Below are 27034 nucleotides of genomic sequence, written 5' to 3' on the forward strand. Positions count from 1 at the left end.
AGGACAGTTTTGAAGCTGGAGAGAATCTATGCTCACAATTCCCTTTTCAGAGAACTTAGTCTATTTGGGCAGTTGGCCTCTCCCTTTCTCCTTTGAAGTGTTTTGACACTTTGGAGCCAGGCAGGGCGAAGCTCTTGTTGTTCTGCCAGCCAGCTGCAGGCAGCATCACCCAGAGAGATGGGCTATGACCAGCTGCCATCCTCCTTGTGTGGGAGTATAACAGTGATGGGACAGAGTGCAGCACACCTCAGGACCTCACACAGAGCAATGCAGCATTCTAGAGGTGCATCTGTACCATCAGGCTGTTGGTTTCTGTAATCGCAGGTGGAGAAGAAGCACCTGCCAAGCCACTTTTGGTCACCCATAAGAGGAACCTACAGGAGGAACATGGCTTTGCCATCAGTTAAGAGGGAAATAGGCATCTCTCCTGAACATGCTTCTGCAAAGGGGCTCCTGTACATGAGCAACAACCCTGCCCCTGAGCACACACACATACAGGAGATGAGCAGGCATTACAGCAAAGCTCTTCTCTGCAGATACCTCCAACATTCATCCAGAACCCTGCGGTAAAATCAATTAGAGAAAAAGAAAGCTGCTGTTAAATCCATGACAAACAACGTTGTTTGATTTGTTTTGAGTCCCTGTATCCTGTGGCACATGACACAGGATCAGATAAAAGGCTGTAAGGTCCCACTGGGAATGTCACGTTGCAGCAGATGCTGTCCGGAGCAGAGGGGACACAGCTCATCATTGAACAGCACAGCTTCCATGCAGCCAGATGCCAGCCTGGGAAAGCCACCATCAGTTAAGTCTTCTAATTAATATATTTTACCTAATTGAGTGCCCAACTGCTAAATGATATCAGTCAGGTTAATTAAATGTTAAATCTTTCCCAGTTAAGTAGAAAAAAGAAAAAGAAAAAGGAGCAAAGTTACAGAAGCTTATATTGCAAAACACTTACAAGCCTGTTAATTTGAGTAATTGTTTTCACCTCCCACCCTCCACCACCCACATCTTAACACTAAATGCCAAACTTAAGACTCAGCAGCCAGCCCCCTTATCAAGGGGGAACATCTGGATTAATGCTTCATCCTTGGACTACCACCACTTTGCACTGTAAAGCAATCCAACACAATTGAATATGTGAGCATTTCAGTAGTCCCAGTGAGCTGCTGGAAGCTGACCCTGGACACCAGCTGGGCCCTTCCAGGAGGGCTCTGCCCAAAGTGAAGAGAGCTTTGGCTGGAAGCAGGCAGAGAGCAAACACAATGAGCAGACAAGCGGTGCCGGCTGGAGCCTGCTGCAGCAGGGTTGCAGCACAGGGCCTGGGATCCAGGAACAACTGTCAGGACAGCCCATGGACTAGACATCTTAATGGAAAAGATCTTTGTGCCTCATTAAAAACTGCTGTGAACTCTGCTGGAAGTTAGATCAGAGCTGGTGTAACATCCCCGCTGCAAGTCAGCTGCATAGGAAAGCACACTGGGGTGGGAGAGGAAAGCAAACCCATCACCACATGGACACCCTAATAAAGGGTCATAATAATAAAGGTAATAAAGGCCCCTCTGTTCTTTTAGCAATGCCAAAGCAAACATGGGGGTTTTAGTGGCATCGTACAGGTTGGCTGGAGGAGCTGCACGTGCTGTCCTGCACCTTGAAATCTAAACACTCCTCCATGAAAACATTGCCTAGAGACAACTCTAATTTGTTCTAAACTATTATCTCTCCCATCGGCAAGCAGGGAATTGTTATCTATTTATTTCTTACAATGTCATTGAATCAGTGACCACCTGCAAGGTGTCCGTGATGATAAATGCTTGCTTTGTATACGGAGCTATTTCTGACAATGCTCGATAGTGCACATCTATCAAATTGCCTGGAAGAGCCACCTATTAGGATCATTATCAAACACAGTCCCATTGAACAGGGAGTTCAATGTCAGCACATCCCAGAGAAGGTGCCTTGCTGGGCACCTATTCTGCTCATTATTTCGCTAGATTAATAGTTTCACATTTTCATTATGAATTTAGGCTCAACTTTGGAGTTCTCATGCCCAGTGCGAGCAGAGGCTCACGGGCAGACTCACACACACAGCTTGCTGCTGCACCCACTTGGTGCATGCAGGAACTCCTGGCTGGAAGACTCCATGAGCTCAGCCAGCCAGGGAAAACAAATGTTATTTCCCCTGCAGGACTGTAGTAATTCACTACTTCAGCCTGGTGAAACAGGCACACCCTGCTACTTGCTTGCTCCCCGCAGGGTCTGTGCTGCTGGAAGTACCACAAGCTCATCTTTCTTCAGCTTGCTTTGTCACAGAGAAGACTTATTTCTGAAAGAACTCTAGTTCGTGCCAATGGGCTTGATCTAAAGAACACCAGCATTCAGCAGCATTCAGTTTGCTAAAAAGCAAACCATGGCCATTACTCCCCAAACCACTCCTCCTACAAGAAAGTCACAGCTCTCAGCCCTGGGTGGCATTCACAGTAACTGAAATTACAGCGTGTATTTAGCATGGAACCAAAGGTATCCATCTGCTGGCAAGGAGCTGGGCAGTCAGTTTGCAGAGGTGCAAGACCTTCACATCTCAGGAAGCAATTAAGCCTCCTTATTGTTCAGAACAAATCCTATGCTAATCTAGAGTACTACCACTCTTAGTAGGAAAAACATTAATGCATGGATTTACTTAGTAACTATGTTAAATCTTGGTATTAAATAGAAGGATGAATTGGCTGACAAGTATTTAATTCTTGGCCATAAGGATCATAATTGGAACCTTTAAAAGAAAATGGTATTAAGAGAAGAATTCTCTTGGCAAGCCAAGCATTTGTATCTAAATCCAGTCGATGTTTAAAGCAGAATGTAGGGTTGTGTATCTGTACCCAAGTGTTTCATGGCTTTATTTACAGCTAAACTGTTTGTTTGATTGAATAAATGAATGAATGCTCACTGAATTCAGCAGATAGCAAAACAGGTGATCTTAGATAGCAAAGCAGGTGATCTTAGATAGCAAAGCAGGTGATCTTAGATAGCAAAGCAGGGGATCTTAGATAGCAAAGCTGGGGATCTTAGATAGCAAAGCAGGGGATCTTAGATAGCAAAGCTGGGGATCTTAGATAGCAAAGCAGGGGATCTTAGATAGCAAAGCAGGTGTCCTGGCAGCTCAGTAGTTCACACTATTGCCACCTGCAGTTAAGACCTGGAAGCTGCCCTTGCAGTTAAGGCTGGAAGATGCCTTTGAATTATTATATAAGGCAGAATATATAGATATATATTGAATATATAGATAGATGAGAGCAATGAGGCCAATCAGAGCGCGGCGCGTTGTGATGACGCATAAAACAGCGACAGCTTCCGGCTTAGCGGCCAACATGGCGGCCATGGTAGCAATGGCGGCTGAGCTGCGGGAGTGGGCGGCCTCAGCTCGGCGATGGGACGCGGCCTGGAGGGCTTCTATAGCCGCTTTTAATCCGCTGTTGGCCTCGCTGGCCGGGCTGGCGGCTCAGATGAGGGCGACGCAGCGTTTAGAGTGGGGAGGAACGCCGTTAGGGGCCTACAGTGAGCTGAAGGAGAGGCTGTGGAGGAAACAACGCGGAGCGGCCGAGGCGCTGATGGAGGAGATGAACGAGAGGAGGTGAGGGGGGGGCGGCCGGGCCGGGTGTGGAGATGAGGAATCACAGAATTATAGGGGTTATAAGGGTCTGGATCTGCTAAACAGACCCGGTTCCCTAAGTCTCTCCTCATAGGGGAGATGCCCCAGGCCCTTCACCATCTTAGTGCTGGACTCTTTCCAAGAGATCCCTGCCTTTTTTATACTGGGGAGCCCAGAACTGGACACAATATTCCAGATGAGGCCTCACCAGGGCAGAGTAGAGGGGGAAAATCACCTCCTTCGACCTGCTGGACATGCTGCTGTGTGAGATGTGGGGTGTAGCTGAGTTCTGCCATGCAGGGAGGAGCTGCACGCTGTGAGGGACGCGGTTGGGGCCGGCTTAGCTGCTGTGATGCGGTTGTACGAAGAGCAGGCGGCGAAGCTGGGCCTAACCGAGGTGCTGAGACGTGAACCGAGCCGCCCATCGTTGGCTGATGTTCTGGAGGGACTGCAGGATGTGGAGCGTTACTATCGGTATATGTATCCTTCCTCGTGGATATCCTTCCTCCTGTTGGCTGCTCTTTTTGTCTGTGTTGTCCTTATGAGGTTTGAAGGTACCTGGAGATCAAACAGTTCCTCCTGCTCATCAGCTGTGATAGCCTGGCAGATATGGAAGCTCTCCCACAGACATGGGAGGGGATTTTGGAGCGTTATGGGGAAGACACTATTCAAGGTAAATCTCCACATGTTGAACCTAGAGAATGTATCTTTGAACCCTGTGCTGATATCTCGTCCCTGGAAACAAAACCTCTGCCTATCACCTACATCCCGTGTTGCTTGTTCTGTTGGGCTCAGTAGCAATGGCTGACCATGCTCTCTGCCTTTGCTCTTTGCAACCAACCTGCTCACAGATCTTGTACATAGTTTGGTGGTAAATGCCAGCTGTTGCACTCCAGTATCAGCTGGGAGCAGCTTTCTTTCTTGCTGTTTTATAAGGGACTTGATAGTCTGCTTCACTTGGTCTATGAAGTTAATTTTATATATGCTTATATACATGTGATTTTAGAAATAATTTATTGCTGAGACAGATTACAGATAAAATGTATTAATAGTTTCTTGTTTTTTTTCCCCCCCAACTCAGATGCTTTTCTTAAGATCTCACTGTTTTTGGGCAACTAGTGACAGCTGCACTGCTGGCAAGGCTTCAAATGGAGAACAGGCAGGACTGATGTTGACCAGCTTCTATGAACGTGTGGTGTATCCTGAGATAACCACTAAGAGGAACATTACTTGAGGCAGCGTTTAGAGGCTGGATGAGGTGACCTCTATAGGAAGTGCTTGGACCGTTCCATTTTCAAGTGGAGGTGGACAGTGTTTGAGGAGGAGGTTGAGCTCAGCAGGTCATGACAATAGAAAGAAACTGTCTTTAACTATGGGAGCTGTCATTCCTTTTCCCCCCCCACTGATGTTTTGTATGCTGAGAGGAATGTTGTAACTGACTGACTTGCAAACAAATGGTGAAGTGCACTGCAAATAAATGTAACGTGAGGCACAACAGGTTGATAGGAAAGATTTTTAGATAACATCCTTTAAATAAAAGATGTCCAATCAGGAATTAAACGTAGTTTGTATGTTGTCCTTCTTAGCAATGTGTTTGCTTTCATCCCTCCTGGAACAAGGAACAAATTTGGCTTGCAAGTGTGGTTATGAAGGTTATATGTACCTAAATAAGTACATAAATACTTGAGTTCTGATGTGGACAGTTTGAAGTGCATTGTATCTTTATAAGAAAGACGTGTCTGTGTAAGTTAAAATCAGTTGCCGAAAAGAAATCTTTCTATAAGGGTGTATTTTAAGATTGTGTGTTAAACCTCCTGTTCTACACCAGCATCTACTGTCTGTTTTAGGTTCATCTTATGTTGGCAGTGAAAATGATGCTCTGTAATGCTCCAAAGAAGTGATGGGATATGTGACTCCAGCAGTAAGTTACAGCTGTGGTTTGCTGTCTCTGTCTTTCTCTCCCCCCCCCCCCCCTTTTTTTCTTGGAGGGGAGGATGAGGGCACAAAATAAGCTTCAAACCCGAGGAATGCATTCGACCACCTGAGGGCACTGCTCGACCTGCAGAGAGCTCTGTTCGGCAGCCTTTGAAGACTGCTGATTGTGCAGGGCTGCTGCTGCTGCCAGTGCTTCCCCATCAGCTGGCAGTTCTTTGTGGAATGGTACTTAATATGCAGTTTTAATTGAAATGAAAAATAACGTCACCCACTTGGCTTTGGTATGGCTTCAGGGCGTCGTGACTGATGAAATCAGTGTTTGTCAAATGAAAAGCAAGGCAGTTTCTGCTCTGAGCACATACAGGGCAGGTGTTTCAGGCATCTGCTGGCCGTGGGGACTGGGAGGCAATTCTTCTTTGTGTCTGTAAGCCCAACGTTGCTTCAGGGCCCTGGAATGCTTGCTGGTGCTGATCCTGTCTTCCAGCCTGCTCTGAAAGGAGCTCTTGTGGCTTCTGCTCTGTGCATCCCCTATAGACCTTGTGCAAGAGTGCAGTTTAACTGCTGAGTCAAATTTCTGCTGCTGGGGAGCTTTTTGCTTGGCCATCTCATTCCCAGGAAAGTGAGAAAAGGGCTCCTCCTCCAACTGCTTCAGCTTAAGATAAAGCAGATGATGCAGTGAAGATACTGGTTTGGCAGACTAGCCAGGAATGAAGTCTATTTAGCTAATGGTTGAGTAGCAGTCTCGATACAGATGCTTCTGCGTGCAAAGTATTTCCCATCCTCGAGCAGCTCTGTCTCACCATGACCTGTCACTGGCTTGTTTTGTCAGTGTGCTTCTGGTGCAGTTGGTTGCATCACAGTATTGTTTCAGAATAAGGCGTCTATTTTCCTTTGCACAGCACAGTGCAAAATTTCATCTGAATTCCAAAACTTTGTTTCTAGTCCATAAACTCCTCTTTCAGCTCCAGATTTGCTTTTTACATTTGGCTTATTTAAATTCAAACATCCCCAGTATTTAGGTTCTGGCCAGTGAAATACCCTAGATGAACTTTATTAGCTATCACCTGCTCTGAGTGTTCAGCCCTTGCACCTTCCCTAGAGGCATAACTGAGTTCTGATTTGAAGGAAAGGATGAGTGTCTGCTGTGGGATGACAGAGTCTAGATAGATTTACTTGGATTACCTCCCAGCTCTTTTGTGACAGCTGACTGTTGGTGTCTGGGGAGGCTGTAGCTCTAAATCCATCTGACAAACAAGGTTGTATGTTGGGATGCAGCAAAGAACAAAGATAATAGCAAGCTCTCATCCATCTACCTGTCCCTTTTCTGATAGCTAAGAGCCTGTGGCAGAAGTGAAGATGTATTGCTTGTGTTCGGAGTGTGCTGCCAAGCTGTTTGACTTGCAGCTTTATAGGAAGCATTTTGATGGGAGGGAAGAGACTTCAGTTTTTATGTCTGTTGACATTCCTTCAGTGTGAGCTGCTGCATTTTTCTGCTTGCTTCTGCTTACTGCCTGACTGCACGCACAGCTGGCTGGTGTGTACTGTAATTGTCACCACTCTTGATAGTCTGTCTTTGGTTTGCTGTCTGAGGGTGCTCTGAGCTTATGACTGCTTCCCATGAACATCTTGAGTCTTTCAGTGACACAAGAATGGGCCAAAATGTTCTGACCTCTCAATGAATGTGTGCTCAAGTCTTTGTTACTGTCACTTCTGAAGCACAGTGACATAATCTGAATTCAGTCCCTTTGCCATGGCTTGAGCTAGATCCTGAGCTGCTATACTTCAATGTAGAGGGTACAAGAAACCTCTCTGCTATAAAATGGCAGCGTAAAGCCAGAGGGGAGGGCAGACAACCTGATAGGGAACAGCTGTATGATCTTATGCTCGTCACATATGGCACAAAGTGAGTAAAGACAAGATGACTGTAAGGTGTTTCTTGGGGTGCCATCTTTGCTTGGGCCTTGAGGTTTCATCTTACCATTAGAAAACAGTAAATCACAGTGTTTGTGGCTGCAAAATTGTGTTTACACGTGCAGATGTTATACAGCCCTTCTGTAGTCCTCTGGCAGCCTGTCTTACAGCTGCATAAGGAACAAATGGGTTTAAATTTTGGAAGGTCTTCAGAACAGTTCAGTGGTGGCCTTTCTGCCTCTCCTGAAAGCCCGGCTCTCTATTATCTGTATTTTGGGTTAATGACAGTGCAGTGGGAGTGCTGAGAGGGGTTTCTGAACTGATGGAAGCCATGATCCAGCTCTGGCTCTTACTGAAATGGGGTGAAAGAAGTTCTCGTTGGAGTTTTGGTGCAATTTATTTCCAGGAATGGCTTATGGCTGATAGGCCATGTCATCAGTTGCATTTGTCTGCACTCTTCTGGAATGGCACAAATGAACCTCTGCATCAGAGGGCTCTAATTGGATACAACTGTGGGTTTTGTTTGGTTTCAGGATCTGTATGTTGCAGCTCAGGAAGGCTGCCAAGATCCCCAGTTGTTAACAAGGATGTCATTCCTCGTAGATGCGAGACTCCCTTCAGCCTGTGTTTGCTGGAGAATCTGCAGGTTCAAAGCATCCCACAGTGGAGACAGACAGGGTGGGCGTTTAGCCTCCACGGGCTGAACTTCAGAGCACTCAGGTGAGAAGGCCACTCCTCCTCTTTCCATCCCTTGGAGTCTGCACTGCTGAGCCAGATACCTGCAGCCAGGCAGACTGGAGGCTGTTGTTTCAGTGCTGCCCCAGCACGCAGCTCCAGGAAGCAAGAACAGATAGATGTGTGGGGACAGGGGCTCCAGCCCAGTGAGGTCAGGAGGTAACAGCAGCACTGAAGGCATTGCTTGTTCTGAGACTGATATAACACACCTAGCCGTAAAAATAACTCTGAGTGCCTTTATTTTTGGAACAGAGCTCTTAAAGTGTTCTTGCATGAAGACCTGTCTCTTAGGAATGCAATAAAACCAAGTTAGCAGCTGGAGCTACCTTGTTAAAATGAAGTTTTCAGGAAACGCAGAGCTCATGCTTTGATTTTCAGCTTTGCCTCCTACTAACTTAATTTGAAAATAGTTATTCTTCACTTATGGGGAAAGCCCAAACTAAGATCAGTTACTAAATTTAAATACCCACAAACATTTATAGGGAGCATCTGACTTCTATCTGGTTGGTTTGTTTCTCTGTGTAGGGTGAAAGTTAGCTTCTGTACACAGTTCTGCTTTGGAAATGGGGCCGTCTATGGGTAATCTTATTTTAGACACAGTTGTATCACCTCCCCTCTATTCTCCCACTCTATCCTCTATTCTCCCACTGTACAATAGAGTATAGGTGTGCTTTCTGACCCTCCTGCCATTGTATTGAAAACATACATGTTCTTATGCATCATATCCCTCCCAATTCTCCAGGCAGTGGTAGCATCTCATGCATGTGGATATATACCACTGTCTCAACATCTTTGCCCAGTGTCCATCTGGGAATCCATGGATTTGGAGAGTCGGATCCAGACCTCCATAGGAAACAACAAAAGCTTTCCTTCCAAAAGCAGATTTCAGAATCAAATTTCCATAACAAGGAAAAAAAGGTATAGAATTTGGCACCCAAGTTTAAGTTTAGTTGGAGGCAGAAATATGTGACAAAAAGCCTTGTGAGTCATTTAATAAACCAAAGCATGAGTTTCACAAGTCCCTGCGGTTTCCACGCTTATTCTTTGAGACTTTCATCTTGGCCTGGAGCAACTCTCCTTTGTGATTTTGCAGGGCCTGCTCAAGTGCTTATCCACTCAGAAATAAAACAAACATTCTCCCACCTACATTAATTGAATGCACAGCTCTCATTCCTAGCACTCAGCTGTCTACGCTTTAATGTTTCTCGAGTGCTCTTGACTTTATCACAGCATTTGCCCTGGTGAGCTCCAAGGGGAACAGAATCTGCTAATCCTATAGACGTGAGTTGAATGGGAACGCATCTGGCTACAAAGCAAGGAAGTGCTTTCCTGTGGTGAGGAAGTGCTCAGCTCAGGGCCCATTGTCTGGCTTTGCAAAGATGGACACAAAAATCTCTTTGGTCTGTTCTTTGCCTCTGTGCTCCATCCCCTGATGCTGCACCCTGCCCTCTCTGCTTAGCAGACCCTCTGTGGCAGTCGGCAGAGTGCAGACTGCTCTCATCTCTCCCACCTTATCTGCCATTCCTGCGTAGCTTTTATTTCAATCCTCCCTTCCTGCTTTTCCCCTCAACCCTTTCTCTCCTCCTCCCTCTTTCTGTGGGAACAAATGTACAGTAGGTGTCTCTTGAACTTGCCTGAACTCCTTGTCCCAAGCACCTTCCTGACTAATCCTTTCCAGATGTCCAGGAACTTTTATGTTTAGCAGTTCTGCTCGAGTTCCTCATTCATTCTCAGATGGAGCAAACATTATATTTCCTAAAATTATTTGAAAAATAAGGCTGATCTTGGCCTTCTGCGAAACAACTTCAAAATATGGCATATTATGAGCACTGCTGCAGCCCTCTGCACTCAAACTGGAGCACGGTGAGCATCCCTAAATAGTGCTGTGAGCTTATTTTTTCCACGTATGACTCTGCTCCATGTCTGGCTGGTAAGTTCTAAAAGCACTCAGTGTTGCACTTCCACTCAACTCAGGGGCAGGGCTGTTGGCTTGCAACCTCCCGGTAGCATCAGCATTAGGAGATCTGTTAAGATATCATTGGACAAGAGTGGAAACCATGTTTCCTGGCTTATCCTCTCATCCTGTTCCCTGAATGAGTTTGGTTTTGGGGAAGCAGCTGTTCCTTCAGACTGGGATAGTCCTGATGGCTCCCTTTGCTCGCATCTCCTATTTTCAAGCTGCATGCAGCCTCTTTGCCTGTACTGTTCAGCATGAGCTTCTGAAGGGAAAGGACAGTCTGTTGTCCCAGGGCATGATGAGGTCTGTGAGGCTGGAAGTAATGAATGGGTCAGTTTGCCATCCATCAGCTCAACCCCTGGCTTGCCTTGGAGATGTGTCCCATGCTTCCCCTTGGACATCCCTTGGTTCTCCTCCCTTTTCCACTCTGCTTTTCATCTGTTCTTCGTGCTGTTCACCTTGCTTGGGATATTAGAAACCTTTGGGCTGTTTGGCCGCCTTGGGAAATTGCTGTCTTTTTCCTTCCGTTTGTCCTTACTTTGGGGTTCATCATGGCGTGTTATGAGCTGACTGCAGAATACTGGTGTTAGGAGAGAGGGTTTCCATTGACCTGCAGACTTGCTATGAGGTGGTTGGTGCCATTGGTGATCCAGCAAAAAAAGGGTAAGAGCTGGTAGGATGAACCTGTTTTGTTCTGTGCTTCCTGCATTCACCATCACCTTTCCATGCAATCAGAGCTTACAGAATCCTACAGGATAGTACATAGATCTTTAATCTGACAGCACAGTGAGCTATGTGGGGTTTGGTGCTCCTCCTCCTGCTGCACCACTGCACCTTCCTCCCCAGGAGCTGACACAGGACGGCTCCCAGTCCTTTTTCCTGCAGTCCAGACAGTCTCTGGGCCACCTGGGGAAGGAGAATGAAGAATATCAAGCCGGTAAGTCTCCTAACCATTCTGCTATGTGAGGAATGAATCCAAGAGCCTTTGCAGACGATTAATCTTTTCAGTCCTAAGAAAGCAAATGATCTCCTCCCGCTCCCATAAATTCAACCTCTCTCTCCCGCTCCCCCTCTCCAGTGTTTGAACTGCTCGCCAAGAGCTTTATTAAAAACTACAAGATGCAGTTTTGTTTCTAACCGAATCCCAAACAACTGCGTTAGGTGGAGAAGAAACATTTGGTGCAGTCAGCTTTAGAGCATTTTTGTGTATAGTCCATAGCCACTTGTCAGCCAGAGACCAGAGTCAGCTTTGCACCAAGCTTAATAGGACCTTTTCTCTCCTGAGCTTAGGAGATGAATTCAAGCTGGTCAGACCTTATGGTCTCGTTTCTAAGAGTGCCTGGCAGCGATTGTTGGGAGTAACCCATGTGGCAGTCATGGCACAGTGGAACGGATGCAGTCTGCAAGACCTCGGCGTGCTCCGATAAAACGCCCCATTCTTTCCTGACTCTGTGCTCCAAAAGCAGTGCTGCTCCACGAAGCACAGCCAGCTCTGGGAACAAACTGTGCTGTGCAGCAGCAAGGTCCCGGCCGTCTTCCTGTTGATTCCCCTCTCATGACTTCCAAGGGGGAGATTGCTGAAGATGCCCCAAGCTCTGCTGGAGCCTTCTTGATGTCTGCAGGAGGTGTGAAGCAGCAGGTGGCCATTCTGCTGGTGCTGTGCTCCATGAGCTGCACCCAGGGGTGGCTCGGGGCAGTTCAGGGTCCCAGGGTGAGGTGCACTCTGAGCCGCCAGCTGCTGTGCGTCACCGCCATTCCTTGGCACCATGCAGAGCGTGTCACAGCCTTCTCCATTTCATTTCTTAATGTTCCCTAGGTCTGAAATCCATCAACCAGCGTTGAGAAAAAACATACGAAGGGGAAGCCAAAGCAGAAGTAAGCAAAGCTGTTCTGTTGGCTGAATTCCTCCGGCTCGTTGTGTCCCGCTATTCAGATTGAGTCACAACAGGCACTTCTGCTTTGTGCACCTGAATGTAGGGGGAAGGCAGAGATGGCAACAGTGCTCTTCCTCGCTGCCATTGGCAGAGAATGCTGCATCTCTATTTTGGGATCCATCACAGTGCAGGAGGGATTGGAATTCTGGAATAAATCCTATGATTTTTGTTCTTTTTGGTGCCTGAGAGATAACACACCATTGATTTCCTTTCCTTATGTACTACCTGACTTCCTCTTCTCATGGAGAAGCTGAAATGACAAAGGAATTTATGCTGAGATGAAAAGAAAACAGATTTGGGGACCAGCCCATCAGGACTTGTTCAGGCCTCATTGATTGGCATCAGCTTGTTTGGTTATCCCTCTGCCATACTGAAACAGGTAGTTGGCTTTTCTGTGATGTTTCCTGATTAAGGAATATGGAGGTTTTTGGTAATCAGGGGGTATTTTAAATCAGCTTCTGCTTAGTAGTGATTCTCAGAGGTCTCGGGTATGGGGGACAGAAGGGTTTTATCATTGAGAAAAGGAGTGAAGGTGTGGGAGATGAAGGATACATATGGCTGTGTGTCTGCAGGTACGGCATGCAGGGAACCTGGGAAAGCCCATGAAGCTGCTGAGAAAGTGGAACGTGGTTGAAAGAAGATTCTTGGGTTGTCCAGGCCAGGACACAGAGCTCTCCTTCCTCAAGAGATCACTGAGTTGTTATGCAAAAGAAAGGGGATATCTCCTGGCGTGGTTTTGCTAGGAGAATTCTGCTTTATGGCACGATTTTGATACCTCCCCACCAAAACCCTGGGAAAGAGGGTTAAAGCAGGTTGTGCAAGTGGAAAAGAAGCGGATGAGGCTGTGGAGTGGGGAACATGCTCTTGAGGCTTGTACAAGGAGTGCTTTTAAACTTAATAAATCTATCCATGAGTCAAATGTCAGAAGCAGGGGAGGAGAGAAGGAAGGGGTGGAAAAACTGTGCATGAAGGATGAGGAATCTGGAGCAGCTCCGAAACTGAGGAACCTCCAGTTCCTGCTCTGCCTGGAGCCAGAGGCTGGGAAACCATTGAAGATGGAGATGGAGCTGTTGTGCTGAGGGGGATTCTCAACCTGCTGCCATGCACCCATTGCTCTGCATCACTCGCAGCCTTGAGTGGGCAGAGCCCCCTGCCTTTGGGTGCCCATTTCCACGTGGGCACGGGGCGTCCTGCGTGCCCCACTGCAGGTGTGGGGATCCAACAGTGAACACAAAGCCCTGAGGCGCCTGAGGAATAATCCAGACCAGCTTTTGCTGGACACTGCTCCCCCAACTCTAAAAGGCTTTTTGGTCGAGTTTAATAAGATTAGGCTGTAAGCTCTGGAGATGTCAGCTCGCTGGCAGGTTCGCGTTCAGTAGTTTCTCGAGCGCCAGGGAATGTTATTGCTCATTTCATTGGCTTGCCTTGATTTCACTGGATCAGCCTGTTGCTTCGCTTCCCAATTAGTCGCATCTGCACAGCAGTAACAGGCTGGAGAGCAGAAAGCCTGGAGAAGGGTGCAAAATAGTTCTGCCACTCAGAAGGGAGTTCCTTGCATCAACCCCCCCCAGGAAGGTTCAGGCTCTGCACCCAACCTGACGCTGTCACTGTCTGAAGCCCTATGGGGATTCCAGCCCCTCCTTATCGCTGCAGCACACAGCAGTGACATTGCACAGCTTAGTCTGTTGCTGGGGAGCGTGTGATCTCCAAAGCTCCAGTTTAGGTCTGTGCTGACATTATTGAAGCTACTGGTAATAAAACATGTCAATACAGGGGCCAGAGCCACATCTGATCCTGTAAAAGGAAAACAAAACAAAAGGAACCAACCAAAAATGGAAAGCAAACACGTATTGACAAGCAAAGTGGGTTTCCAGGGACACGGGGTGGCAGCTCCCCAACCTGCTGCAGTCACTGCAAGGAAGGGACAAGTGGAGCAAGGGAGCGGCTGTGTCCCGGTGCCACATCATCGTACAAGTGCAGAACGCTCCCAGCACAGCAAACTACAAATAAATGCTGTTGATGCCTTTGCCATCCCGTCAGGGATTAGTACATGCTGGAGCAATTTGCATGGGGATGAAACTTGGAAGAGAGGGCAATGCTGAGGGAATACGGTATTATTTATTATTGCCAGTTGCAAGGGAACAGCAGCAGCCTCCAAGCTTGTATAACTCTGGAACATGACTATTATTAGAACGGAAAGTTAGCAAGCAATTAGCTAATTGCAATTCACATTGTCTGTTGACAATTATAAGGAGAACAGTTATAAACCCCAACAGATGGAACTCGAATGGGTCAGTCTTTTTTTTTTCCATCCCCAGAGGGCATTTGCTATGAACTTATAAACTATAGGTTCCAATCACAGCTTTGTGAACAAGCCAGTTCTATGAGTAAACACATCAGAGCGGTCACTTCAAACAACCTTCCTTGCTGAGGAAATGCAGTGCAGCACCTTCACCTGCTGGCAGCAGCTCTGCCCAGTGCTGCTATGGGGATGGGAGCCCAGTGCTGGGGGCTCAGCACAGCAGGGTCAGCCCCAGAGCCACCAGTCTGCTGCTGGATCTGAGGTCTGGTTACATCTGGCCTGAGCCCAAGCTGGACATCAACCGGGCTGGAAAATTCAGCTAATGGCTCTGTGGTTTCATTCATTTGCTCTGCCGTGGTGACACTTGTCTGTACAGCCCTGGAAAAAGGGAAGCAAATCAATCCAGCTAAAATATACGTCTCTTCTCATCCACTTGTTTACAGCTCTGTACAACTTCAGGTAATACCTTCTCTTCTTTCTCCAGCAGCGACACGGATCTGCAGCGTATCCTGAACCTCATTTCTCAACCTTTCAGGATTATTTGAGGGATCTTTGGACCCCGGTGAGACTGAGTCAGAAAAGCCATCTCTGTACAGACAGGCAGGGGATTAAGCCAGGTCCTGCTTCCCCTTTTAAGTTGCAAGAGATACCAGCAAGGCTGTTCCCATGGGACTGAGATTATCTCATTGCTTTTGCTGGAAGTATCTGAGGGATGCAGCGCAGGGAGGTGATGGATGGCTGTGAAATATGAAGCATGGATCCAAAGGATAGCTCTGCACAGACTTTACATTTGTTTAAGCCAAAGAAGTATGTGGATATGCTGGCTACCAGATAAAGGTCTTTAATCCTACAGTTGGACTTTCTGTGGGGTTGTAGTGGGCTTTGCTCCTTATCTTGGAATGTTACTGATGTCGTGGACTCCAGCAAAGGTGAATGTCCCAATTTCAGGTCAAGTTGATGCTGATAGGGGTGCAGCTGTGGGATCTGAAACAGATTAAGGCCAGCTATATGAATTTCATAAATAGTAATACTAAACCAGTGCACACCTTAGGTTGATATTAAACAGGGGATGAGTTGGTATTCATCCCTAATAGCAAATGCATTATAACAAAATGGAAACATCAGGTTTTACTTACAAAGCCCAGGTTTCCCATAGGAGGCGGTTTATGGAGTGACCATTTATTAAAGACAAATGCTATCATTCAAAACATACCTCATGTAGAGAGGGGGACGGTCTGACTCAGAGGAGCGGTAATGAGAGCTGGAGCTTTGTATTTACAAAGCACTGATGGAAGCAGGCTGAGCATCAAGGCAAGGTGCACTGTCCCCCTGAACCCCAGCAGCACCGCAAGGTGCTGAGCACTGAGCTCTGACCCCAGAAGCCAAATGGTAAACACACATTGAGCAGCAGGCAAAAAGCAAAGCCGGTTCTCTCAAGTCAGAACAGTCATGTGCTTAAAATAAGTCCATCTTGGAGAGGAGCCATCACCCCAGCAGGGCCTGAGCAGGGCTTGGGTGCTAAGCTCTGCTTTTTGCACTGGAAATCCCTAGAAATACGAGCTGGCTGCTGCTGAGCAGCTCCATGTCTGTGTGATGCTGTCTGAAGAAGCAGGCAAGAGAGTGCCAGGGGTTGTGTTCCATCCTGTCATTGCCACGTGGATGTGTAACGGCATCCTCAGGTCTTGCTTGTTTGATCTTTGTGGTTTTGTCATCTAGTGGCAATTTGCAGCTCACACCTGCCCTATGAACACATAATTCACAGCTCTGGTGCACTCTGAAGCAATTTGAATCATTCAAATGGAAGGAGAATGCACAGAGCATCCTTAGACCAGGAGGGCTGATGGTAACAGAGGGCACAGTGCCTCTTCTGCACACCCAGAGGTTTCTCTTACTCGAGGACCATACACAAGTAAGGAGATCCCCCATGTTTTAATCTGCTCCTGCTGAGGGATGCCAGTGTCAGCACCCACAGCCCTTCCAAGCCTGCATGGCTTCCCTTTTGCTTCACGAGTTAGTGATTTGGATTTGCAGGGCAAATGTTAAATGTTAACAACTGCTGGTAAAGTCACATCTGCAGATCGTTTTGCTGTTCACCTGGAAAGAAACAAAACAGAGCTCGTTCAATTAATCAGAGTAGTATATGGTGGCTTTCTGGATAGATCCTGGCTGTTCATTCTTTGGGTTTGAATCAGAAAACCAAGATGAGGACATTGTTTGGAGGAAGAAGCAGGTAAAATTGCATGCTTTCTAGAAGCATGGATTTGGTTTGTTGCGTGTAGGAAGGCTTTCTGGCTCAATGTAAGATGACATTTGCAACCATTTAATTGGAATAAATTCCATTTTTATGTTCCATCCGGCTTTTAATATGTCAGCCAAACCATTCGTAAGGGACAGAATGTAAATCCTGCCTGTTCTCCCTTCTGTGCTATCATCAGGGATCGATCATGCTAACACTGCTAGTTCCTTGTGCTTCCAGAGGTCACAGCTCCATTTGGAAGGCCTGTGAGAAGCTTCAGGTTCCGTAAGGATGGAGAGGTTGGGAGCTCCTTTCACCATGCTGTGCATAGGGTGTGTAACCATGGACCAGGGATGTAAAGTGCAGAGCATGGCTTGTGGCTGCAAAGAGAGAAACTTAACCTGAAGTGGCTGCTATAGGGACAGTGGGCAAGAGCAGAGAAGTCCTGAGCAGGACCTGAATCCTGAAGAAGGAAACAACCAACAAGTTGTGTTTCTTCTGCCAGCCCTGGGGAGGTGGCTGTGCCAGCAGCAGGGTGCTGCCCTGCATCTGTCTCATTGGCAGATCTATACCATTAGGGGGTGAGGTGCAGGCCAGCTAACAACGAGCAGCTGGCTTTGCTGCCATGCCTCAAACCAATTGCAATCAGCTCCAAAGTTAGAGTCCCTTCAGCTGCTTGGCTAAAATTAGAAATCCAATTGAGATCAGGTTAGAAAACAGATTGCTTTTTTCATAAAGCAAAACAGGTGTCAAGCACCTGCATAGAAATGCATGGCCATGGAGCACTTTACCATCTGCCTCCTTCATCCAGCTCTGGAGAGACAGAAGAGCAGGTCCTGGTGGTAAAGGTGAGGGGGGCTTCTGGTATACTCAGCAGTCATTGCCTGGTGTCACTTAGTGAGAGCATGGAATTCTCTGCAGGTTCATTCATACACGGGAATGCAGCTGGAGGAGAACACTGTAAGGTGAAAATAATACAAAGATGTAATAATACAGGAAGGATAGCGATAAATATCCAAAAGGTTAACTATAGGAAAAACTCACCTTCAATCTGGCTGGAAACTGCTGAGGCAACCTCCACAGAGGAGCAATCTCCAAGACATGCTGCTTTAGTGGTGGTCAGCCCTTAAATGAGGCCTAGAAGAGGTGGAGTCAAGCTCCACCTGAATTACCCTCACCTGTGCTCCCACAGCTGACCCGACACTTGCCTCAGCTGATTAATCAGAGGTTCAGGCTGTGATTACCAGTTTCCCATACAACATCCATCCACTCTGAGCCCGCTGCCCCAACATGGTGGGGAACAGGCAACAGTTCCCCAAAGGGCAAATTGTGTCTATTGAGAGATCTCCTTGATGTGTTATCCTCACATCTGGCAGGGAGAACAGTGGGGTGAGAGAAAAGCATTGCCTGTCTGCCTCTGCAGCTCAGACAGGCTGGTGACAGCTCCGCAATGTAAACGATGCGTTTTAAGCCCTAAATAAAGTGTGAGGAACGTGTTTGGGATCAGTAAATCCATCCTGACAAAAAGAAGCAAAGGAATGAAATCCCTTTTGCCAGACAGACTGGTAAGTCCAAGGACTAAGTGGAATCTAGTCCCACTGAAAAATGGCTTCTGGAGATGGATGGTTATGATCTCTCTGCTCTCATCAGTGGCATTTACCAGGCTAAGGGAGCAGGGGGGCTTTGGGAAGGGTGAGGCTGAGGAATGGGGTCACATTCCCCTCCTCAAAATGCTGAGTTCATTGCATTTATAATCATGTTCCCCTATCGGCATTAATCACCTGCGAGGGGTAGCTGCAGCCAAACATCCCTGCTGGCCTTCAGCAGATTGGGGCCTTCCTTCTGCTTGTAAGTGGTAGACTTAAAATAAGCCCAGGGCCTCTTAAACACGCCTGCCTCTGAATAAACAAAGCAGTATGATGTGTTACAGGCTGTACTGCTGCAAACTGTCCAGCTGAGGAGCAAGGGGGGACTCTGTGCATTTTGTTGGTGCTGGAAAGTCACCTGTCGGCAAAGGAGGACAGGCTGCCACCAGCCAGCTTGCTCAGACAGCATGGAAGGTCTCAAGGTGATAACTGAAGGCAAACAGCATTGGATCAGTACAGGGAACAGCCCAGAGCGTGTGTGAGCTGAGCCCAGGTCTGGCACTGCACAGCTCAAGGTCTGCTCCCATGGAAGGACAGCAGCCCTGGGCTCAATGGAAAGCTGGTGCTATCCTGCTTGCTTGAGCTCTGTGCTGCCCATTTCCCAGCAGGTTTCTGTGCCCTCTTCTGCTGAGCCACCTTTTCCAGGAGATTCCCATCTTGTAGGAAAGCTCTTCAAACAAGGCAAACATCTGGACAAAGCCTGTGGGCAGCTGCTGCATGGCAGCTTAGGGGAGAATCAGCAGCTGTCCTCCCACACGTGAAAGAAAGAATTGGTGATGGGGCTGAGCATCACATCTGAATCAGCCCATCCACCCCTCCTCTGAAAGATGCTCCAAGCTGCTCTGGTGCCAAAGAGCAAACCTGGAGAGCATTTGGGTGAAAAATCAGTAATACTGATAAGGCAGAAATGCCTGCAGACGGGGCACAGCCAGGCAGACATAGGCAGGGGCGAGCAGGAGCCGATGGTTCTTTCTGGACCTGTTGCCCTTGCATTTGAACAAGGGCAAAAATTGGGCTGCAGGCATTGCCTTGATGCACTGCACTGTGCTGCTGCTCCCAGTATCCATAGGCTGCAGCCCGGCTCTCCCCAGCCCTCACAGACCCCATGTCCCCTCCAGGCTCTGCTGTTTTGGTGCTGTGGGTCAGCAGTTACCATCCCATGACATGGGGCCACGCTGCCAGCACAAGATTCAGGCTGGGTGCAGGAGGCTGCCAAGACACCTCACCAGATGCATATTGTCTCTTTGTTCCTCTGAAAACCACACACACAAAAAAAAGAGTTTCTCCCTTCACAGTTCAGTGATGCCCAGACAAGGATGACGTGAAAGCTGTGGGAAGACTTATTTTATTACAATATAGGAATTCACAGAACCAGATGTTTAAACTTCTCCATTGCTCCTCCATACGAGAGCCACTGCCTATGCTCAGTGGAACCATTTGCAATGTAATTTCCCATGGTTTATATGTGCCCACTGCTGCTCAGGTGGCCAAAATTTGCCCAGAGGTGGAGCTGCCACGTGTCTCCTGTGCCACAGGAGCTGGTGGGGACAAGGCGGTGGTGCAGAGGATATGGAGGTGGGGGGAAACCATCTATTGCAAATGGGACAGGAGGAGGCACAGCCATAGGAGCAGCCTGGGTCTGGCCAGGACACCACGCAGCCTTGTGGGATGTGTTTTATAAACCATGTTCCCTGGGAAATTTGCACTGCCCGGAACATCCCTCAGGGTCTCTCCCCTCCTTCAGGATCCCAAAGGATGCCGTAGTCCAATGGGAGCCAAATTCTGTGTTTCTGGTGTCCTCTGTTTCTCACCCTCACTCCTGAAGCAAGGTTCAGAGCCTGGCTCCCTGCTGGAGCTGCGCCCCTCCTGGGAGCCATGCAGCCAGCAGCTGTTTTGCAGCAATACAGGACAGCCTTTTCAAAACACGCCAGCAGCTGTGAGTCAACGAGCATGCAGTGTTTTAGGGTCCTTAGGCTGGAACAGAGACGCGAAGCTCACACGCACGTCCAGGCTGGCAGCATTGTTTGTTTCTCCAGCATCCAGAATTTCATCTTTTCCACCTTCCCTCTGCCAGCACAATTCCTTATCCCTCTGCCCTGACACCTCCGGGGTTTATATCCAGCTGAGCCACACTGACTCCATATGTCCTCCCACCATCGGCTGCTGGTTATTAGAAGTCAGGGCTGGTTGCTGGTTCTTCACTGCATCCATTCAGTCAGCAGTCTTTAAAACCCATTAACCATTGGCATGATTGGTCCCAGCCACAGCCTCCCTCCCATAGAACCAGTGAAATCCTTTTTTCCCATTCACTCAAGGTGAATGGATAGGCAAATCACCTTTTCTCATCAAAGCAACGACAGAAAATCATGCACCTTCCCTACATCAGAACAGAAGTGACCACTGAAAGAGGAAAGCCAGTGTAGAAACAGCAGTGCTCACTTCCTGAGCTGGGAGTCTGCCTTGTGTTTGGCCTCAGGCAGTGCCATCCAAGGGAAGGACTCAGCCTTTCACAGACCAGAGGAAGTGTTGGGAAAGGGAAACATCTGGGGGGAATCCCTCCGACGTGATCCCACATAGCTGCACGGGGCAGAAGGCAGAAGTGGTATTTCCCCAGCAGACCTTGTAAAAGCAACTTGTAAAAGTACGATTCGGATCATCATTCATTGCCTCCCAAACCCTTGTTCCTGTTTGCTGGGTGAAAAGATCCCAAACGTTTGCAGAGATTTTCAGCCTGCGTTCATCAACACAAAATAGAGATAAACTCTGCGGAGTTTAACTAAAAATACCCCAAATCCAAAGCTCTGAGTTACCTCCAAGTTGGAGAAACCCCAAAACACATTGACTTTAATGACCAGGTAAAGGGAATAGGGGCATTTGTGACCCCTCAGCGTGGTATGTTCACCAATCCTTCTGCTCCAGGAGGTTCTCCCAGGTCTGCAACTCATAGCAAAAGCTACCAAAATATTTTTTATGCGAGATCAGCTCTGGAGTGAAATACAGAAATGCACAAAGCGATCTCAATTGACCATCTGGCTCTAACGTTCCCGAAGCTCACAACCATTTATCTCCGTCCAAAAGTGTGCTTTAAAGATGCAAAAGGAATCTTCCTTTGTAGAGTGAGTTTGTGAGTGTGTGTTTGGCCTCCAAACACATTAAACTAAACACCAGCGCCGATGGGGAGCACATAAATGCTAGAGAACAAACAAGCTTGCTTCATACCTGAAACAGGGCTTCGTTTTGGATGCAGAAGTGTGTTTATTTTCTTGGAAAGAATCAGGCCCTTCAGCTGCTACGGATTGCCTCAAGGGAATCATTTCTCTAGAAACCTTGTTCCTTCTGTAATCCTTCGTAACAACTCACCGACTCGAGCTGCCCTAGCTTTAAAAATACATTTTCAAAGCCCATTAGCAAATTCACAGGTTTTTTTTATACACTGAGAATTAAAGTGGAAACATAAGACCGAGCAAATTATTTTCACTTTATATACAGTCTCCCTAGTAAACAAGTGTTGCAAAAGTCTGTGCGCTGTCGGCAGAGCACTGAGGGATGGAGAACAGAATGTGGTCACATGTGGTTTTATTCAGGGAGTTATTTATATAATCTGAAGTATAGTAACAATCTTTTTGGATCCTCAGGCTCCCAGCTCTGCAGCCCGTGCAGACGGAGCTCCTTGGCTTTTCCACTGTGTCTACACAGCCCCGCTGGGCTCTGAGCGCATTGTGGCTGTGCATCACAGCCTGGGCACTCAGAGGGTTTTGGAGGCAGATTTTGACCCTGCAACCCCACTATTGTGGTGGGTGGGAGCTGTGTTGTCTGCATGCCCCCATCCACACAGGGTCCCACATCCCTCTGCCCATTGTTTTCCAAAAGCACCACGCTTCCATCTCCTCATCCCACAGCACAGAGCATCACTGCTGTTCCCCCCGAGCATCCCCCTCCCCAGCAGTGGGAGATGTCCGCCCTCAGCACACCTCTCCCCACAGCCATCCCTCGGATCGATAATGCAACATTGCAGACTAGTGGTGCAAGAGGAGAGCGGCTGGCGGGCTGCAGAAGGCCAGCTGAGGTCGGAGAAACCCACAGTCCTCATAAACCATCAGGTCTGCTCACCCGAAAGAAATGTTTTTAATCTGGCTGGCATTAAGGATTCTAGTTAGCCGCTCTGCAGGCAGGTGAATGGAATTCTTTATTGTGGCTCGTGGGCTCTATCTCAAATAGCAATAAGGATTATCCTCCAGATTTCTGCATCTCGCTCGGAGCCCCAAGCATGTGTTTGTAATTTTCCTCTCCCTTTCAGGCAATGCCAGCAATCTCCTGAAGTTCTTAAACTGAACCTGTGAAATTTAATGGTTGGCCAGTGTATCTGACATATTCTTCTAAAATACCGCTTCGAGTGTGCTTCTCATGCTGATTGATGATTTTTCCTCCAACAAAGTATCCACTGTATTTTATTACTAGTATTTCTTATGCCTTTTTCTTTTTTTCTTTTGGTCAGAAATGAAGGTCAGACCAAAGATGCTTCTATGAATTTCCTAGGAGGAGCAGTAGGTGGCTGGCTTGGATTTCTTTAGTCTAATTTGCCTGGTTCGAACAGGCAAAGGCTTCATCGTGGCATCATGCCTTCATTCTAGGGCCAGCCAAGTGCTGAAGATGGTGGGGTTGCACACTCACGGTGATCATGAACAGAAATTGGGCATCTCCTGTGTGGCTGCTGGAGGGCAGAGCTCTGGGGGTCCTATCCAGATGGCTAAGGGTGAGCAGAACACCAAGGAAGCTGAGCTGGGGTGAGCTTTGCTTATTGCAATGGAGAAGGAAGTCCATATTACATCCTTGGTCATGGACATGGCAGCAGTCCTTGCTGCCATGCAGGAGGTGGCCATGCAGACCCCAGTTTGGGACATTCATGAGTGGAGGGACCCCATGATGGGCACTGGATGGCATCAGTCCCAGCTCCTTACTGCTACCAGCAGCAACCATGTCATCTCGCAGCACTCCCCGCTCTCAATTGCTTTGTTTTTATGAGCCAGTAGTTCTAAACTTTGAAATAAACAATGATAGTTGCCTAATTTGAGGGGAGGACGCTGTTTCTCTTTCTGTGCCAAAAGAATGAAAATCTGTCAGGACATAAAAATACCATAGGCTTTCCCTACACGCAAAATGCTTCTGTGGCAGCTCACTGGGGGGAGGTGCACATTCAGGCTCTGCAATGATTGTGGCTTCCAGCCCCGGATCTGGGTTGGTTCCTGGTGTCCCAATGCCTGGTGTGGCTCAGGAAGGTGGGTAGTTCTGCCCTTGCCACGTGCTTGCAGGCAGTGCCCAGCGGCTGGTGGGATGTGCGGAGTTTCATCATTCTGCTATTGCAAATGTAGGGCTGTGGCAATGAGGGAATTCAATGATCCCACAGATTTCATATCTCCGCTGACCCGCTCTGGCCCATAAATGGTCTAAATACTGATTCCTCTTGTCTGTGGCCAGAAGAGAACAGTCAGTTCTTATGTTTCAGAGTGAGGCAGCGCCATCAGGCAGTGGCTTTGAGGCTTTATGGAGTCATCCTTTCTGTTTCTCAAAACCTTCCTTTCCAAAGTCATTCTGTTCACTGAACCTTTCATTGCTGCCTCCATCTCATCGCAGCTCACGTCACATCCTCAGCCATCACCTACGTTCAGTGTGTGCTGTGATGGCAGGTCTTCCCCCATGCAGTGAATACGGTGAGGAACTGAACATAAAGAGGACCAACCTTCCACCTGCAGGCACTCTATAGATGGGGGATGGCCGTGACCCCCCATAACAGCTCACTGTGACTGCGGCCCCATTCAGTGTTCTACAGCCCCATCCCACTGACCAGGATGGAGTGGCCCATATCCAATCTAGCAGAAATCCATGGCTTTGGCTCTCCGCTTCCTCCCATCTGCCCAAGTTTATTTTCCTTGTTTTCTGTTTATGAGCTGGGTGAGTATTGAATTTCCCGAAGTCATTGCCATCCATTGCCACAGGTCTTGCACACAAAGACTCCCTCGGTGCCAGGATCCAAGTTTTGCAATTGGACCGATTCCCTTTCCCTCCAACCATTGTGGAAACAGCCTTTGTTTTGCTTCTGGATCTTGTTCATCAGGCCCAAATCAAGGGCCGCTATCCAAATCCTGGCTTTTTTTTGTGTGTGTTGGTTGGTTGTTTTTTTGTTGTTTTGTTTTTGAAATCCGATTTCACCGCTTTAATGAAAACAGCACATTTTAAGGGACGGGACTGAGGTCCTCAAACAGTAGGATTTCTTTCTGCAGGACATGTATATCTTTGTGAAAGCTGAGCTGTCCAATCCTCTGAATAGCAGGAACTGGAGGGATGGGGCATGAGAGCTCCTAAGGGACTTGTTAAAAGAGAAAGCTAAAGTTCTGGTGGGGAAGCTCCATCCCAGCTGCAAGCTGACAACCAGGCTGAGCACCCTGTGCTCTCTGAGGGGTTGGGGAACCCGGCAGCCACAAAGCAAAGCTCCCACGTGCTGCTGGGGGCCCCGGCTGTGAGGAATGTGGCTCCTTTCTCTGCACCCGCTCATCTCCTGCAGTGAGAAACGCCTCTACATGGTGTCCTGGCAATAAGCAGCAGCGGTCCTCAATCCCTCATAAGGCTCTCATACCGACCTCAAACTTCCCTGATGAAAACCCCATTTATTCCGGGTCTGTAGGAGAGGAATCCCCTTAACTGCATGCTCAGGCATGTGCCGCTGCTTCCCTTGTGTATGTCAGAACGAGGGAACAGCTCTGTAATCACCCATTTTTATTTAATTGTAACGCCCCTGTCCCACTAACTGTTCCAGATGCTCTAATGGTTCCTAGCTCTGGGCTCTAAAACATGCTGTTCTTTTCACCCTGGTCCCCGCCCTTCAAGTACAAACAATGGTTTTGCTGGTTTTTGAGCCTTTTGTGTGCCAACGGGATGTGGGGAGAGAATCCCCTCCATGCCAAATTCAGTTGATAATAAGAAACAGGAAAGGAGCTGAATGCCAGCTTAGCAAAAGCCGAGCAGCATTGGGCTGTTCGCTGCGGCATGTGGATGTCGCCATTGCCCAGCAGCGGGGTGGGATGTGGGGGAAAGAGAGAAGAAGGCTGGGGCATCCTGGGGAGCTTCAGCCCCAAGTCTGTTGAGCATCGTGAGGCTGCAGCAATGCTCCTTACAGCTGTAGCATCTTGTATGCATGAGCTGCTCCTGGGGAGCACCAGCTGTGGGAAGAGGACCACAGTGGACTGATGTGGGCAGGGTGCAGTGTTGGGCATGCAATGCCTTGGTGCATCAGCTGTGCTGCTCCCTAAATGCCCACTACCTGCACTGTCAGCAGCCTAAGGATGCTGCACCCACCTTGTTGGCTCTGCTCCCCTTAGGGGTGGTCACCAGCCCTTCATGAGGCTCTAACAACCCTATGTTACCATTGCTGTCTCCTGGGTACCAGCCAGCCCCAGTTCCCTGCTGATGGGGGAGATGAGGGAGGACAAGGGAAGGCTGCACAGTGAGCTGCAGGAGGAAGAAGACCCCGGCTCCCAGGGTGGATAATTGCAGAAATCTCCGCAGGTTCCTACATCTTCTCTTTTATCCCCTCTTTATATATATTTCAGAATGATATAAATTCTCGGCTACGAGCCCCGCTGTTTGAGCACAAAAGAGAAGTTGCAGGCAGGCCCAAGAGAAAGGGAGGATAAAAAAAACCACAGGAGAAAATTAATAAAGCATTTGAGAAAGGGAGGGGGTGCCTCGCTGGGAAAGTGTGTAGCACACAGGGCTCCCCAAAGCACATCAAAGCCTGACTCTGAAATTAGCCCAACTGTTGGGAATGTAAAGCAGGGGATTCTCCCACTGGGCTGTGGATTGAGAGTCCCCCCATGGGCTGCGAGGCACTGACATTTGTATTTATCCAGCCCCGAAGCTCCATCGTGGAGCTTTTCAAAGGGCACTGCTGGGACCCAGCAGGCCACCTCCCCAGCATGGCAAACACTGCACTTTTAATTACTGCTCCGAGACGGCACATGTGCCCGACCCCCACACTAATTCTTGTTGCAATTACAGCGATCTAATTGAGTTTATTCACTCTCCACAGCTTTTGTGCCTTTCTTTCTTGCACTCCCTGCCGGTGAGAGCTGGGGCCTCCATTGATCCCGTAGGTAGTAATATGGGCAATGTCGGCGAGCTTCCCCTCGGGCTCCCGCCAGCTGCATTGTGTGCACTGAGCTGCCCACACTGCTGGGAAGTGAATCCCTGTCCAGAGCAGAGCTCTGCCTCCAGCTCCCGACCCCTCACAGTATTTCACCACTTCAGCGTGCAGCGCGTGCCTAACGTTTTGTTTGCAGAAGCAATTTTATATTTTTATAGGAAAATTACTTCCAATTAACAGAGAGATGATGCCTTGCAAGTGGCACAGATGGCTCTTGGCACCCGGAATGATGAGTTATCTGATTGGGACAGCAAAGGTCTCCAGCTGCTCTTGTGCAGAGCTGCAGTCCATGGGCAGCACTGCTGTCCTCTGCCCTGACCCCTCTGCTCTGCAGATTGTCCCCAAAGCAACAGATTCCCAACCTGCCCCTTGGGGAGGAAAGCATCAAGGTCCCCTGTGCTGCTTCCCTGCCTCCTCTTCCTCACAGCATCACCTGCTCACACCGAGCTGGCTGGAGGCTGCAAAGACCTGTGTGCCATTACAGATCGGGATAATTCTCTTATTTCACCCCTGGGAGGGAGCTGCTGTTCCT

At 48.3% G+C, this 27034-nt stretch overlaps 1 protein-coding gene and 2 long non-coding RNA genes across 24 annotated transcripts in view; 2 read left to right on the forward strand and 1 right to left on the reverse strand.

The window, feature by feature from the left end:
* Positions 1-3353: 3353 nt before the first annotated feature.
* The window catches only part of AIRIM (AFG2 interacting ribosome maturation factor), a 30486-nt gene continuing 6805 nt past the window's right edge, over positions 3354-27034 (forward strand). For 3 of the 19 annotated variants that reach the window (XR_004309529.2, XR_014935314.1, XR_014935315.1), the window contains exons 1-3: positions 3354-3631; positions 3950-4129; positions 4204-4322. Coding sequence is in view for 8 of the 19 variants with exons in the window: in XM_015883671.3 (XP_015739157.3) it covers positions 3369-3631; positions 3950-4322; positions 4731-4883 (789 nt within the window). In the remaining 11 variants the exon portion in view is untranslated. Of the gene's footprint in view, positions 3632-3949; positions 4323-4730; positions 5210-5496; positions 14404-27034 lie in introns of those variants that run through there. The other 16 variants (XR_014935318.1, XR_014935319.1, XR_014935320.1 and 13 more) reach the window with 12 other exon arrangements.
* Positions 6379-17757, reverse strand: LOC107324018 (uncharacterized). Of its 4 annotated transcripts, none has more exons than XR_014935325.1 (3): positions 17704-17757; positions 17451-17617; positions 6379-16517 (listed from the first exon to the last, which is right to left on the reverse strand). It is a non-coding gene; the product is annotated as an uncharacterized LOC107324018 (long non-coding RNA). The 4 variants fall into 4 exon arrangements; XR_014935326.1 differs by having other exon boundaries at positions 6379-15407; positions 15637-17617; XR_014935324.1 differs by having other exon boundaries at positions 14922-17039.
* On the forward strand, positions 10031-12318 carry LOC116654347 (uncharacterized). The gene is made up of 3 exons (XR_014935321.1): positions 10031-10160; positions 11034-11124; positions 11478-12318. It is a non-coding gene; the product is annotated as an uncharacterized LOC116654347 (long non-coding RNA).

The sequence above is a fragment of the Coturnix japonica genome, chromosome 17, assembly GCF_054131305.1.
Source record: "Coturnix japonica strain WE chromosome 17, WE-NBRP24, whole genome shotgun sequence".
Lineage (NCBI taxonomy): Eukaryota > Metazoa > Chordata > Aves > Galliformes > Phasianidae > Coturnix > Coturnix japonica.